The sequence below is a fragment of the Gracilinanus agilis genome, chromosome 1, assembly GCF_016433145.1.
Source record: "Gracilinanus agilis isolate LMUSP501 chromosome 1, AgileGrace, whole genome shotgun sequence".
NCBI classification, from domain to species: Eukaryota; Metazoa; Chordata; class Mammalia; order Didelphimorphia; family Didelphidae; genus Gracilinanus; species Gracilinanus agilis.
The window spans coordinates 202,249,640-202,265,322 of NC_058130.1; the positions used below are offsets into that span (position 1 = coordinate 202,249,640).

Genomic DNA, 15,683 nt, shown 5'->3' on the forward strand with positions numbered 1-15,683 from the left:
GATTATAGATTATAATCTAATATAGAGGGAACAGAGATTATATATAATTATATATGAAAAAGTAGTGGAGACAATATTGAAAAAGTAGGTTAGGGCTAGATAGTATAAAGTACTTGCAAATTTGGATTTTAGGTGATGGGAAGTTATTGAAGGTTTTTGAGCAGAGGAATTACTGTATCAGAGTAGTGCCATACTAACACTGATTTGGAGATGGTGTATTTGATGGAGGAATAAAGACTAGAAGCAAAGAAGCCAGTTAGGAGTTACTGCAGTGGTCCAAGTGAGGGGCGATAAGGGCTTAACTGAGGGAATTGTAATCAGAATGTAGAGGACAGATTCAAAATAAGGTATCCTTTCCACATCTCAGCTTTCCCCACTGTAGTTTTGATATATCACAGGGCAGCATAAAAAATTTAATGGAAATTTTGGGGGAGTTTTGCAGAAGCCACTGATGACAATGTGAAGGCCAACACAGAAAAAGTTTAGGAACTCAGAAGTGTATAAAATATATGTATTATGGGGGCAGCTGGGTAGCTCAGTGGATTGAGAGCCAGGCCTACAGAAGGGAGGTCCTAGGTTCAAATCTGACCTCAGACACTTCCCAGCTGTGTGACCCCGGGCAAGTCACTTGACCCCCATTGCCTACCCTTGCCACTCTTCTGCCTTGGAGCCAATGCACAGTATTGACTCCAAGATGGAAGGTAAAGGTTTGGGGGGGGGAAAAGATATCTTGGACAGGTTTGGCTGACTAATCACAAATGCAGAACTGAAATTTTGGACACTTGACATAATAGATTTGGAAGTCATGCGCCCAGAGGTCACAGTTGGATTTGGAACAAGCATCATCTACAGAGAGGAAAGAATCAAGGATAAAATCTTGGGGAACATTTATAATTAGAAGACTGGCAATGGAAGAAAAGTCAGTAAAAAAGAGAAGGATTGATCAAAGGAATATGAGGAAAACCAATACATTTCAGTCATAAAAAAACAAAAGAATGTTTCAGGAAGAAAGGGGGTGGTCAAGAGTGTTACATGTTACACAGAGTTAATTAAGGATTAAAGAAAGAACATTGGATTTAATAATTAGGAAGATGTTAGTGTCCTTTGAGACAGCAGTATCAGTGAGGTGGTGGGATAAAGGATATGGTGCAGTGGGACCATGAGGAAACCAAATCTGATCAAAGTGCAAAATTCAGAGATAGGAAGTATTGGTAAGGTTTTAAAAGAACATCAAACACTTTGGAAAGTGATAGTTCAAAAACTTTAATGATCATCTAGTCCAGCCCATCTTTCCACAAAATTGTGAGCTCCTTGAGGACAGTCCTTTGCGAAGAGCGGGACTCGGGAGTGTCTGGAGGTGGGATGTCGTGGCGAAAATGAAATGAAAATGAGCCAGAGTGCAAGTGGAATTACAAAGGCTGTTCTCTGTTGCCAACTGCTGATTTTTATTTTTATGCCCTTTTTTTCTTTATCTCATACAGGTTTTGATTTTCCCATACATTCAAAATCACATATTAACTTTTGAAACATCATAAGATTGGCATTTACTAATTATCTTACTGTGGTTAAACAAAGAAGCAAGCTTGTCAAGAATTATTCATTACAGAATGGCTTAGTTGGAACTTATTATTTTCAGTCATCTGTAAGGTACAAGAACATCATTTCCAAGTTAAGCATAATAGTTAATTATATTTTAACTAATTCAATCATGTATATTGTTACGTTATACTATTCATATCTATCATCAATCAAGGAGATAGTTATAGTAGTTGATTATATCAAATAAAATACAATAATATCAGTCTGGTCCAAATTTTGTTCCCATGATGTTCTTTCATTTTTCTCTATTTTTTTAAAAGTATGCTTGCTGTTCTTTCTGCTATAGGGTTAATAAGAATGCAGTTCTGGAAGGGTGATTCTGTGCTAATTTGTCATTACCCTGTTTTCCTTGTGTTTCACTGTTTCCTTGGTCTGTGGGAGTTTGGGAACAAACCCAGGCCAGGTACTTTCTTGCTGGGGAATTTAGAAACTTACATTAACTCACTAATTGCTGGTTTATTGCAGGGATGATTCTAGGGAAAGTTTCTGTACTCTGGGGGTTTGTATAGGGGTTTATTTTGGGATAGTGGGTAGTCTGTGACTGTGGCTGTTCTTGCCATGAACCTGTATTGTTTTTCTGTGTCTCTCTGGGGCTGAATAAGGATACTGATTGCAATAATTTCAATGCAACTAAATGTCACTGTAAAAAGAATCACATAGGGTACACTGATTGTGGAATTTCCATCCTCCTGACAACCTGCTTTGCTGGATTGTCAGAGCTGCTGACTAGCTGTGCTAAACGTCACAGCTTTGATAGCTTCCTGCAGTCCTTGTTTCATGGTCTTTATTTCCCAGCCCCTAACTCTGTGATTTACATATAAGACAACTTAGTGAATGTTGAATTTATTATTGAATGAGGTTAGGTCATAGCCTGTCACACTGTTAAGTGGGAGAACTGGATGGACAAGAACCCAGGTCTACAGGCCTGATGTGTAGTAAAGAAGACTATTCTTTCTCCAACTCATCTCTTCCTGTGCTACATTCTTTTCTATCTTTTCTTTATCTTGAGACCCCTAGATATCCCTCACCTTTTCCTTTGCTTCAGCCACTTGATGGAGTCGCCCTTCTCACCAAGGCCATCTCTCTTCTGGTGCCTTTGATCTCATCCCTTCTGGTCGACAGCAACAGGTTTTCCCCACAGTCATCACCTTTATAATTTCCCACTTCTCCTTACTGATTCATTCTATAGCCAAAATTATGCTTAAGTCTCCTCCATCATTAAAAAGCTTTCCCTTAATCCTATCATCTCTTCAAACTATTGTCATAGGACCAAGGATTTATATTTGGATTGGATCTTAAAAGCCATCTAGTCCAAACACCTTCATTTATAAAGAAACAACCTCTGACCCAAAAGTTATAGAGCAAGATTCAAATCCAGCACCCTTTCCATTGTATCTTGATGCCTCCCTTTTCTCAGCCAGAGTCCTAAGAATAGCTATTTATGGTATACATGTTGCCTTGATTTTCTTCTTACTCAATTCTGTTTCTTGAAGCCTGATTCTCTAACCTCATTACTCAACTGCTTTCTCCAATATTACTCATTACCTCTCAAGTGCCAAATCCTTCTCTCAGTTCTCATTCATACAGCATTTGACTTTGTTTATCACTCCTTTCTGGATAGTGTCTTCCTGAGTTTTCATGACCCATCTCAGTTTGTTCTCTTATTATACAGATACCTACCAGATACACACAAACAGAATTTCAGGTCTATATTCTCATCTTTCTCTTGAATTCTATAATCTTATTCCCCTTTGAGCCCTTCTGTCTTTCTTTTGAGAGCACTCACTTTCACTCACACAGGTTCACAACCTTGAAATCACTTAATTCTTCCCTTTCACACCCCAGAACCAGTCTTTTGCTGTATCTCATTGATTCTGCCTCTATCATTCCATTTTCTTCACTCACACAGTTTACAACCTTAGTTGTCAGATTCAATGGACTTTTCTCCCAAATATGACTTTTCTCTTTGGTTCTCATGGTCATCCTGGTAGTTTTAGCTTTTTTTAATCACTCACTACACTATTGAAATCAATGCATAACATAATTTTTTCTCATCAATTCATTTAGCATACAAGCGATGGATTAGTCTTACTGTCATTTTGATCTCAGTATTACGCTTTTTTTTTTTAAACCCTTGTACTTCGGTGTATTGTCTCATAGGTGGAAGATTGGTAAGGGTGGGCAATGGGGGTCAAGTGACTTGCCCAGGGTCACACAGCTGGGAAGTGGCTGAGGCTGGGTTTGAACCTAGGACCTCCTGTCTCTAGGCCTGACTCTCACTCCACTGAGCTACCCAGCTGCCCCCATTACGCTTTTTTAAAAAAATTCAGATGCAGCCCTGGTGTTCAAGACCCTTCACTATCAGTAAACTAGCTTTCCAGCTTTAGGTCATTTTCTACTTCAAATGTCTCCATATTCCAGACAGATTGGTCTGGCTCTGTCCCAGGAAACCTGACCCCTATGTAGGAGAGGGAATGCCCTCCTGAAAGAAGTCTTGCAAGAAAAGGAATTTATGTTGCCTTCAAATCATCCCTAACCCCAGGCAAAGCATTTCTTACTTTGGCCCCTTACTCTCCCTTGAAGTTGAAGTACCTGGCATTATATTGCTATTTTCTCTAATGTTTTGAAGAACCCCATGCTTGTTAAGAGCCATGAGAGCAGCCAGACACCAAAATCCCTTTGAAGGCCTGGAGTTCTTGGAATAATGGAAATTTAGGGAATCTTGTATTTGTTTGCTGTGACTGAAAGGCCAAAATCTCTCTGGCCCAGAGTTTCACGTATCTGCAAAATGGGAAAATTGAATTAAACATTTGCTGCGAATAAGTCCCGGTTCACGGATACAGGAGACAACCATGGAAGGAGCCCAGGAAAAGTCAGAAGCCACACAAGTCTAGCCGTTGCTTATTTGTGGAATAGGGACGGCATCTTTCAAAGAAGTCTTGATAATGTCTAATCCGCATGCGCCCCTCAGGTTGGCGGGTTTATGTGGACGCTTGGTCACTACTATGCAATGACGGCGAGCCTTTCCCCGCAGAAACCGAAGCAAAACATCGCCATCTTGGTTAAGGTCAGCACCTTAAAGCAACATGGGGCGTCTCCTGCCAGAAGCCGAAAAGCAGTGAAGCTTGAGCGCCGCCATTTTTTCTGAGGGCACTCCCCCAGCTCCCCCAAGACAGCCACTTCCAGTCCAGAGGGAACCGGGTAAAATGCCGCCGGCTTCTCATGGCCTAGGGTGGTCTAGTAAACACTTCCGGCCCGCAAGGTCCGCCCCAGTCCTTCATAGGCGGAGCCAGGGCTGCCAGAGGTAGCTGAGGCCAAAGACTACCCCAATCCGTCTGCGCCGAGGAGTATGAGCGGGTTCGGGCCATGGGCGAGGGGCCTCGTGAGCTTCGCCGATGTGGCCGTGTACTTCTCCCCGGAGGAGTGGGGGCGGCTGCGCCCAGCGCAGAGGGCCCTTTACCGGGACGTAATGCGGGAGACCTACAGCCACCTAGGCGCGCTGGGTGAGTAGCGCGTTCGCACTGCGGAGGGGCCCGGGGTAGCGGTGGGAAGGGTACTGTTGGAATGACTGACGTGGGATCAGATCTCCTCCACCATAATCTTGTGTCCGTCCCCCTCCCTACCTCAGGTTTTCCAGGTCCCAAACCAGCGCTCATCTCCTGGATGGAACAAGAAGCTTGGGACTCTGAGGCCAGCTCTACTGAGGGCGAAAAGGAGAAGCGAGCAATAAATTGTGGAGGTGAGGGATGGGTACAGAGTCCTGGACTTAAAGCCTGGAGAGATCCAAGTTCTGACTCTACTTATTTGGGTGACAGTAAATTAACAGCTTTTATGTGGAAACCAGTTCTGTGCCATGGCTGGTAGGGGGTGTTATTTCCCCAAAAGGATTGTTATGTAGTGAGCAGTAGGATTCGAAAATAAAACAATCCTTTGATATAAGGGATGATTTTCTGAGAGTGAAGAACTATAAAAGCAAAAGATAGCAGTAAAAATTTATTTTTATATGTAAGCAAAACAAGTTGGATTCTGAATTATTCTTTTCCCCAAAGGATCTAAGAACAAGAACAAAGAGAATAGAAAGATGCTTGGAACTGAGGAAGGACCTGTGATCAAGAGACTGGAAGATGTTGGACAGCCTCTAACTGGGACCTTGGAACACAAGGAACATCCAGCAAAGCTTCCCTCAGCTCCCCATAGGGGCCTCCCTCCTTCAGGTCGAAGCCTCTGTGTCAACCCTCCAGCTTCTCCAAATAACAAACGCCATGGCTGCACCATATGTGGGAAGCATTTTGCCTGGCGCTCCACCCTGGTGGAGCACATTTATACCCATACTGGTGAGAAGCCCTTTCGTTGTCCTGACTGTGGCAAAGGTTTCAGCCAGGCCTCTTCACTAAGCAAGCACCGAGCCATCCACCGAGGGGAACGGCCTCATCAGTGCCCTGACTGTGGCCGGGCCTTTACTCAGCGCTCAGCCCTTACTACTCACCTCCGGGTTCACACTGGTGAGAAACCCTACCAGTGTGCTGACTGTGGCCGATGCTTCAGCCAGAGTTCAGCCCTGTCACAGCATCATCGGGTCCACAGTGGTGAGACACCCTTCCCCTGTGCTGACTGTGGCCGTGCCTTTGCCCATGCCTCAGATCTAAGGCGCCACCAGCGTACCCATACAGGTGAAAAACCATTCTCCTGTCCTGATTGTGGACGTTCTTTCCGGCAGAGTTCAGAAATGGTTGCTCACAGACGAACCCACAGTGGGGAGCGACCCTACCCCTGCCCTGAATGTGGGAGGAGATTCAGCCAGAAGTCAGCTGTAGCAAAACATCAGTGGATCCATCGGCCTGGTGCCAGGGGCAGGAGGGGCCAGTTGGCTGAGGTACTACCTATGCAACTTACCACTGTCCAGGGAGATTTAGATCCCCCAGTAGGGTTCCAGCACTACCCAGAGATCTTCCAGGAGTGTGGGTGACTAGCTAAGGATTTTGATGGGATAGGAGAAAACCAAAGATCCAAGAACAGCTGAGGATTAGAAAGATGGCCCACGGTTTGAGAGAACCCAGGGACAGACATAAAACCACCTGCTATTGTCTCCTCTGATGTTATGAGAAAGCCAAGAGTTGCACAATGGACAGAGTTGCTATGCCAACTCCCTGAGGGCCCAATGAGTGAGGATGGTTATCTTCCTCCTTCTCTTAAGTCTGTTCAGTCACATTCAACTCTTTGTGGCTCTGTGGACCATTTTCTATAATGGATCAAAGCAGAGACTAAGTGATTTGCCCAAGGTCACACAACAATTGTCAGGTCTTCCTGACTCCAGGCCCAGTTCTCTATCCACTGAGCCACCTAGCTGCCTCTTTTGGAGTTTACCATCCTTCAAAACTACATCTCCATCTACTGTACCTGTGCCAAAGGGTACACCTTTGGAAATCTCTACTTAACATCCCTGAACTCTCAGTCTTGAGCCTGACCCCATCTTTGGTCTTTCCTCTATTGGTTTCTAGCAGTGAACTTCCCTTTCCCACAGCAGGAAGAGGGGTGTGTGTGTGTGTGTGTGTGTACATAGCTCCTGGTTGTTAGGGCCAGGACCTCCCTCTATTGTACAATATAGGATAGTAAAGGAGTTTTCCTAAGAACTGCTTCTGTGTCTGTGTCAGCAGAGAACCTGAACCTCTTCTCTCCCACACCCATCCTCTTCAATCAGAGTTCTATTTTATATACACCTTTCTTCCATATTGCACCAAGAATAGAAAAATGTTAGGATAAAATATGAAGGTAGAGATGGAAACAAGAAAAATATTTCCCAACCCCTTTAATATAATATCACATCCTGCTAGAAAGGGAGATGGAGAAGCCTCAGGTTTGGGATAACACCTGACAATTTTAAAGTTCACTTGAATTTCTGAAGCTGCTATAAACAAAAATAGTTTAGGCAACAGAAAAGCAGCTCATCCTTCCTTAAGCCTCTAGCCTATACCCCAAGGAATTCAGTAGATACTCAATGGTGGAACATAGATCCAGCATTCAGAATGGCTGCTTAATGGTAGATGAATCATTGTTCTTCGGGAACACAAAAATTTGTACCCAGAAGCCCTTTGGGGTTATGCTCTTTTTATCCTGAGACTCTGCCTCCCAATGTTGAGTCTATAACTATTGATTAAGCACCTATTAATGCAATTGTCTGAGTCTCTCCCACCTGCCCAGCCTTTAACCCTTATCCCACAACTGTTAGGACTGAATCGAAACTTTAGGATTAGATTCTTCTGAGCAAGGAATAGACAGCTTCTCTATTACACTGACAGAAATGTTCCATGACATTAGCTTTGAAGCATGTAATTCTGAGAAAGTTTTGCTTAGGGGCCATTGCACTGGACTATGGAATAAAGGCCTTATCCATCAAATCCAACAAAGATTTCACCAGTACAACTTAAGGCATCCAGACAGTTGGCAATGACAGTCATTGTTCATACATGAATTTCTGGAACCACTTTAAAAAGCCATATCTAGGGATAGCTAGGTGGCACAGTGGATAGAGAGCCAGACCTGGAATCTGTAGGTCCCGAGTTCTGGCCTTAAGACACTTCCTAGCTGTGTGATCCTGGGCAATTGCCTATATTGGGCAATAACCCAATTGTCTGGTCCTTGTTATTCTTCTTAGAATGGATACTAAGACAAAAGGTACTTGGGTTTAGTTTGTTTTTTAATAGAAACTTCATTAGGGAGAAACAGCCATTAGGTTGATTGTTCCCTCATGGGAAAATTGGTGCTGAAACAACTTGGAAACCTGACTTGGAACCTTTGCCACTTAGGACTCACATAGGGCTTTTGATCAGGACTATGGTTAAAGGTCTTGTTAGAGAACTGGTAGAAGTATGACCAGTGTGAGCTCTCTTATGTATAATACTAATATTCTAGGAAAAACCCTTCCACTACTAGGGTTTGTTTCTCAGCCATTTGGATCTATAGGTAGGTGATAGATGTGAGCTCTGTAGAAAGTTCTTCCCAACGTCAGAGTATTTATCGGTTTTCTCATCTATATGGATTCTCTGATGCTTCCTGAATGAACAAGTGGAAGCTCTGGACAAAATCCTTTCCATAAATCATGCAACCACTTGAATGTCTAAGGACAGAAAAAAATGCCCCTGGTTAATTTCTGAACCCACACAGACAGGGTGACCTCAAAAGTCTTGGTGAAATTTAAAGCTATTAATGTTTCAATTAAATCATCTTTAATCTTCGTATCCCAGCCAAGTTCATATTCTGTTTGAGGGTTAACTATATTGGAAAGCTGGAAACACTGCTGTAAATTTTAATAGCTTAATACAGAACTATGAGTTTTGGGTCATTGTATGTCCTCTGACCTTTGGAAATTTCCCTATTCCCAGGCCTTTCCCACTTGGGGGTTCTCATTTTTACTCTTAGGCCCTGTGGTAAGAAAAGGAGAATCGAGATGTTAGTCACTTCAGAAACAATCTTCTAGCCTTTCCCTTTCCTTTTGAGCTTCTAGGCATCCACACAGGGAATACAGGCTGTTTAGGAAGACTGGTGCCCCTTCAGGGTTGCTCATCCAGCTTTGGTGTCCACTTGCCATCCAGCTCAAGAAGCTATAATTTGCACAGTGGCCACACTCTGTTAAATAATCTCAGCAGCAGGGCTAAACTATGTTGAGGGTAACCAAAAGGTCTCAAAAACCCATCTGTGAGTTAGGAAAGTATCCATCCTAAGCATGTGAAAACTTCCCCCAGCAAAAGGGGTGAGTGAGAACAATTTATTCCAGTGACTATGAAAGCTGTGGAGTGCTCAGAGCTTGGTTAGACATCAAAGAAGTCAAGGTCATCCACTGCATCCCAAGCCATCACCAGTCATCTTTCCTTTGCCTTGCTTCTAGTCTTGAATGAATGGAAGAGAGGGTGAGCCCAATGATTTTATGCAATTCTGCCTCACTTAGACCTAATTCATGTAGGAGTCACAAGACTTTACCAGCCAGGTCATTTTGGGTCCTCTTTGAGTAGGAAGAAGAACCACCAATCTAGGCATCCAAGCTGAAAAAGCAGCAAGAACAATGAATGATTCAGAGGCTTCTATTTAGTACAGCAGCAACAAGCATACCTTGTATGGTTCCTACCACAGTCACAAAGAATACACTTCACAAACAATCCTTTCCCAACAGGGTGGGGTGAGTAAGTGTCAAAGGGGCTTCCTTCAGTTCTAGAGACCTACATTTCACCTTCCTCACTCTAGACCTCTATTTCTTTGAGAGGAGTGATAACAGAAGTATACAGAAAACTAGGTTTGGCATTAGGAAACCCAAAGATTGAATCCTGTTTCTGACATTTAATTTTACAAGTGTTCATGGGCAAGAAACTACTCTCACATCCTTGTGCTCTCATAGAAAATGGATAGCACAGCACAACTCGTTTGCAGGGTTATTGTGGCAAAACACTTTTAAGTACTACTGGAAACATGGTTATTACCTGGTCCTTCACCCTCATCACTTCTCACCTACATTATTGCAATAGCCTATTAAATAGGCGCCTGCTTCCAGTTCTTTTCCTTTCCAGTCCATTCTCTCTATGTAATCTTCCTAAAGCTCAAATCTGATCATGTCATAAGATTATAGATTTAGAGCTGAAAAGAATCTCAGAAGTCTAGTCCCTCATTCCTCATTTTATAGAGGATGAAACTTAGGCCCAGAGAGGGGAAATCATTTGTCCAATGTCTCAAAGTTATTAAGTGGCAAACTGGTGATTTGAACCCAGGTCCTCTGACTCCAAATCTAGTTTTCTTGACATTCACCATTTCCTCTACTTAGGAACCTTCTGTGGTTCCCAACTCCCTCTAGAAAATATGTAAATTATTTAGCTATTTAAAGCCCTTCACAATCTAGCTCCAGTATTCCTAATCCTATTAGACATTTCATGGACTCAACTTCCAATTGAACTGACCTACCTTCTATTTTCTCCATTTCCTGCCTCCTTACCCTCCTCCACAGATCCCTGAAAGCACTCCTTTCTTATCTCGACCTCTTAGGATCCCCACAGATATCTCTTTACCAATTTTTAGTATTCTCTTCCTCCTCGATTATCAAGCATATACTGACTTCTTTGCACATTCTATCTACACTATGGCTCCCCTAAAACATAAGCACCTCAGGCAAATACTACTGTTTAGTCTTTGTACTCCCAGAGGCTTAAACACAGTAAGGGGCCCAATGACACTTATTAGCTTGGACCTGGGCCAAGTTCTTTCTAGGGGTGACTTGCACTGGACCCCAGGGAACCAAACCCCGCCCCCGCCTCCACACTCCCACCCCCATCCCCGACTCAATTCGTCAAGATACGAAATCTGGGAAGTTCTTGACTGCGGGAAAAGAAAAGGCCATGTTTTCCTCTTTCTCCACCCCGTTCTTTTCCTCTTTCCCTAAGCCCAAATGTAGGGAAGCTAGAAAGCGCAGGGGATAATGCCTCTGAATTCAAGCGTGGACTCGGACACCAGCTGCGTAACTCTGAGCAAGTCTTAATGCCTATTTGCTTCAATTCTCAATCTATAAAATGGGGTCATACTGGGAAGAAAATGGAAAACCACTTGGACAAAGTCCACGGGTCACGAAGAATCGAACATGACTGAACGACTAAACAATAACAGACCCAGGTGTCCTGCTCCCTTTTTCCCCTATACACTCACCTCTCAGTGTCCCATTTCCCCCTAGAAGCCTTTAACCCTTTGGCAAAAAGGAGGAGAAAGGGGAAAAGCAGGAAACTGAGGACCCGGGAGTCCAGAGATTTCAATAGAGCTGGGGGAGGGGGGAGGAAAAGTGGGAGGGTGGATGAATGAGACAGGAAGCGGAAGGAAGCGCTTCATCCTCCCGGTGTAGGTCCTCTCTAGGATTTCCAGACTATAGAGACTGGGCGGCGTTAACCCTTTAGCGTCTGGAATCCGTAGGCATCTTAATAAGGATCTTGAGGTGTGGGGGAGAGGATGCCTGAGGAGCGCAGAGGGGAAAGGGTAGTGGAGGGGCGGGGTGCCTTTCTCTTCTTTTGTCGAAGAGGGGAAAAAATTAAGAAGGAAAGGGTGGGGACCACATAAAAATCCTGAAGGACCACGGGAGTTCTGCGCTCCCTTCAAGCCTTTTGCGAGAGCAGGAAGACCCCGCCCCGCGAGCGCCTTAGGGCCAAACAGGCTGCGCCTGAGGCTCTTCGGGCCAGGACTGTCAGTTAACGCCCCCTCGAGCAGCCGGGCAAGAGAGAAAAGGGGCGGGAAGGGAAGAGAAAGGGGGAGGAGCAAGAGGTCCCAGAGACCAATCGCTGGCCCTCTTCAAAGGAAAGAAGACGGGGTTCCCAGACCAGTCTGCTTGCCCCACCTCCGTGGCGGAGCCGTCTCCTTGGCAACGATCCTAGACTGGAGGGAGGGGCAGGCTGGAGGAAGGGTGGGAATCTGGGCTACAGAGTGGGGATGTGGCGGGGGTAGGGGACCCGGGTGAGTCTGGGGGAGCCCAGACCTAAGCTGTGCTCACCCGCAGGGGCGGCATGAAGAGGCCCTCTCCAGGGCAGCCGTGGGGCTCCGCTGACTGCTCCGCCGCTCCCGAGCCCCGCTGGAAAGCCGGGATAGGAGCGTCGCGGAGACCCCGCCGGCCCCGGATCCGAGGGAAGGGACGAAGGCGGAGGTTGATCGCTGTACCGGAGCCGAGGCACGAGCCCGTAGGGCTGGCTGCCCTCCGCCTCGTCGTCCCCAGAGTCTGGGAGCTGCTGCTCCGGAGCTCCCGGGCACACTTGCACGAACCGAGAGGCCAGCAGACGGACCGACAGCCGGCCAAGGCCCTAGTTCGGAGTGTCTGGGCTACTATCTTCAACCAGTCTGCCACCCCTGCGGCAGCTGTTGCTGTTCCTTCAGCACCTGCTTAGGCTTGCACCCCGGGGCCCAGGGCCCTTTTGCCCTGCACAGGGTTAATGCCACCGAGTCGCACCTCCGTGGAGTCCTAGAGCGGCAGCGGCGCCAGCCTAGCGGGGAGCTGGCGGCTCACGGACACTTCCTGTGCAGGGGGCGGGGGGAGGGGGCTGGGCAGCCGCAGCCCAGCAAGGGGCTGGGGAGCCGGGCCACCGACACCTGGGTCCCAGGAAGGGTGTCTAGGGGTCGAGGACCGACAATCCTCGGGCCCAGGCCACCTTGAGTCTGAGAGGAGACGGGGCTGTGGGAGAAAAGAGGGAGCTGGAGGGAAAGGGGGGGCGGGGCTCCGGGGGGGGGGAGGGAGAGCTNGGGGGGGGAGGGAGAGCTGGAGGCCTGGGGTCAAGACATCTGGATTCTGGGAAGGGGAGCAGGGCCCCACAGCCGCGCGGGCACGCACACGCTCCCCAGCGAACCCCGGTCTGCCGGGAGCCTGCTGCTCAGGTGACTCTAACTAGACCGCGGGGGCACCCAGGGCCCGAGAGGGAGCTCAGACCTGGAGGGCTAAAGAGGCAAAATTACTCTTGTTCTTCTCCAGAGGCTTCCCTCGGCTCCTGATTTCTAAGATGGAGCAAGAGGCCGAGCCGTGGGGCCTAGATCCCCAGAGTCCTGAGGACACGGAGAGCCAGAGAGGCACCCCCACAGGTGAGAGAAGCTAGGGCTTCTTAGGCTTGCAACTCTGGTTTCTAGGCTTCCGTACGGGGAGGGAATAATTGGAATTGGAGAGGGCATCAAGTAGTAGTGGAAAGGTGGGAGGGAAATGAGGACCAAGACATAGAACACTTAGCAGTGGAAACTGGAGCACAGAATGTTTAGAAGATGAGTTTTCAGACTTTACTTTTCTTTCCACAGGCAGTGAGTGCGACAGACAAGAGAGTGTGAGTGATAATGAAAAAGAGACTCCTCAGCAGGAAGACTCTGAGAATGAAGATGTTGAAGAGATACCCTTTGGAGTTGAACCTCAGAGTCCAGGCTTTGATGAAATTGCTGAGATGCCTCCAAGCCCTGAGGAAAAGGATCCTCTTGATCTCTCTTTGGAGGATGACCCCCTGGACTCTTACACTGAAGGGTATGAGGATCAACCCCCTAGGGACCTGCCATTGGGGACCACCTTTGAGATGCCTTCAGGGACTCTGCTCACTGACCCCCGGTTTGAGATACTTCAGGAGAACCCTCTCAACCTCTCAGAGGCCATCCGAAGCCAGTCTAGACGTGGGGGGGCCCCTAAAGGTCAAGGTAGGCAGCCCCCACGACCCAATATTTGTGGCATCTGTGGGAAGAGCTTTGGGAGAGGCTCCACCCTGATTCAACACCAGCGCATCCACACAGGAGAGAAACCTTACAAATGTGAAGTCTGTGGCAAAGCCTTCTCACAAAGCTCTGATCTCATCAAGCATCAGCGCACACATACAGGTGAACGGCCATATAAATGCCCCCGTTGTGGCAAGGCCTTTGCTGACAGCTCCTACCTGCTCCGCCACCAGCGGACCCATACAGGCCAGAAGCCCTATAAGTGCCCACACTGTGGCAAGGCCTTTGGCGACAGCTCCTACCTCTTGCGCCACCAGCGCACCCATAGCCATGAGCGACCCTACAGTTGCCCCGATTGTGGCAAGTGTTACAGCCAGAACTCATCCCTTCGAAGCCACCAGCGTGTCCACACAGGCCAGAGGCCCTACAGCTGTGGCATATGTGGCAAGTCCTTCTCACAGCGCTCGGCCCTCACCCCTCATGCCCGAAGCCACACCCGAGAGAAGCCCTTCAAGTGCCCTGAGTGCGGGAAACGATTTGGCCAGAGCTCTGTGCTTGCCATTCATGCCCGAACCCACTTACCTGGCCGAACCTATAGCTGCCCTGACTGTGGGAAAACCTTTAATAGATCATCCACCCTGATTCAGCACCAGCGCTCCCATACAGGCGAACGGCCCTATAAGTGTGCTATCTGTGGAAAGGGCTTTTGCCGTTCCTCCACCCTCCTACAGCACCACCGAGTCCATAGTGGTGAACGGCCCTACAAGTGTGACGACTGTGGCAAGGCCTTCTCACAGAGCTCCGACCTCATTCGCCACCAACGGACGCATGCAGCTGGGAGGCGTTGACCATAGGAACCCCAGGGAGCAGAAAAAGGGTTACATTGGGAGGGAGCGGGGATAAGCAGCCTAGAGAAGTAGGTAGAGGTTTTTTGGGGGGAGGGGGAAGGGAGAAGGGTTAGGGTCAGGCATTTCGTTTCAGAAAAAGGAAATTGAACATGAAACTCCCTTCAGAAGCTGGGGGTAAAAAGACTTCTGTGTTCTAGGAGAAATGAATGCTTTGGCTTTTTATGGGAAGATATCCCTGAAAAAGTTTTTAAATAAGGGGCAGGAAGCAACAACCAAAAGCAGGCCTTCCCTGTGCCCTCTGAAAGTCTTTGGGAGAAACAGAGAATAGGCAGAGCTGACTGCCTACGCACCAGTGCCATCTGCTGGACTTCCAGAGATGACAAGTTGCTAGATATAGGGGGATAGCTCTCTAGGTGGTTAGGTAGTGGGAATTAGCTTAGTTGGGGAGCTCCCAGGCCCACTGGGAGAGGGTCGGGGAGAGGGTGGGACTGAGGATTAGGGTGGGGATTCAGGTATCTGGATTGGGCTTTGCCCCAGCTTCAGCCTGGAGTCTCCTCTGCCCCATCCTGCTGCGAGTCACTGATTCAATAAAAACCTCATTATGGAAATCGAGTGCCTGAGCCTCATACATCCACCTTGGGTTAGGGGTAGGCCTTCGATATCTGTTCCCCCATCCTGATTGGGCCATTTCAGGTTAAACCCAAACTGCTTAGAAACTAGATGTCCCTATAATAAGGAAGGAGGTTGGAGAAAGGGGATACTAATGCACATTTGTGGTGCTACTCTATCCAAACTGGTAACAGCTTAGTAGCCAAACAATTTAAGGGGAACTAGAGCCTGGAGGCTCCTCATTCCAACTCCAACCTATGATCAAAGTTGGGATAGTCTTTAAAGGCTGGGGCCAAAGGGAATCTGCCCTGGGGGAAAAGGGGAAGGGGAAAATTTCAGATTCCCTGAGGCCCTAGGGCTGGAAAATGGCTGGCTTTGTTTTGTTTTCTAAAGTCTCAGGAGAAGGGGCCTCGGGTTTGAAAACACTTGGTAGAGCCTTCT

At 47.1% G+C, this 15,683-nt stretch overlaps 2 protein-coding genes across 2 annotated transcripts; both read left to right on the plus strand.

Moving 5' to 3' along the window:
- Window positions 1-4,663: 4,663 nt before the first annotated feature.
- Window positions 4,664-7,264, plus strand: LOC123231150 (zinc finger protein 764-like). Its single transcript, XM_044657392.1, has 3 exons — window positions 4,664-5,102; window positions 5,228-5,338; window positions 5,649-7,264. Exons 1-3 carry the CDS (start codon window positions 4,949-4,951, stop codon window positions 6,563-6,565), a joined length of 1,182 nt encoding a protein of 393 aa, XP_044513327.1. The 5' UTR covers window positions 4,664-4,948; the 3' UTR covers window positions 6,566-7,264.
- A 5,617-nt stretch (window positions 7,265-12,881) lies between these two features.
- Window positions 12,882-15,241, plus strand: ZNF768 (zinc finger protein 768). Its single transcript, XM_044657393.1, has 3 exons — window positions 12,882-12,978; window positions 13,073-13,179; window positions 13,387-15,241. The coding sequence occupies exons 2-3, from the start codon at window positions 13,101-13,103 to the stop codon at window positions 14,631-14,633; spliced, it is 1,326 nt and encodes a 441-aa protein (XP_044513328.1). The 5' UTR covers window positions 12,882-12,978; window positions 13,073-13,100; the 3' UTR covers window positions 14,634-15,241.
- The last annotated feature ends 442 nt before the right edge of the window (window positions 15,242-15,683 follow it).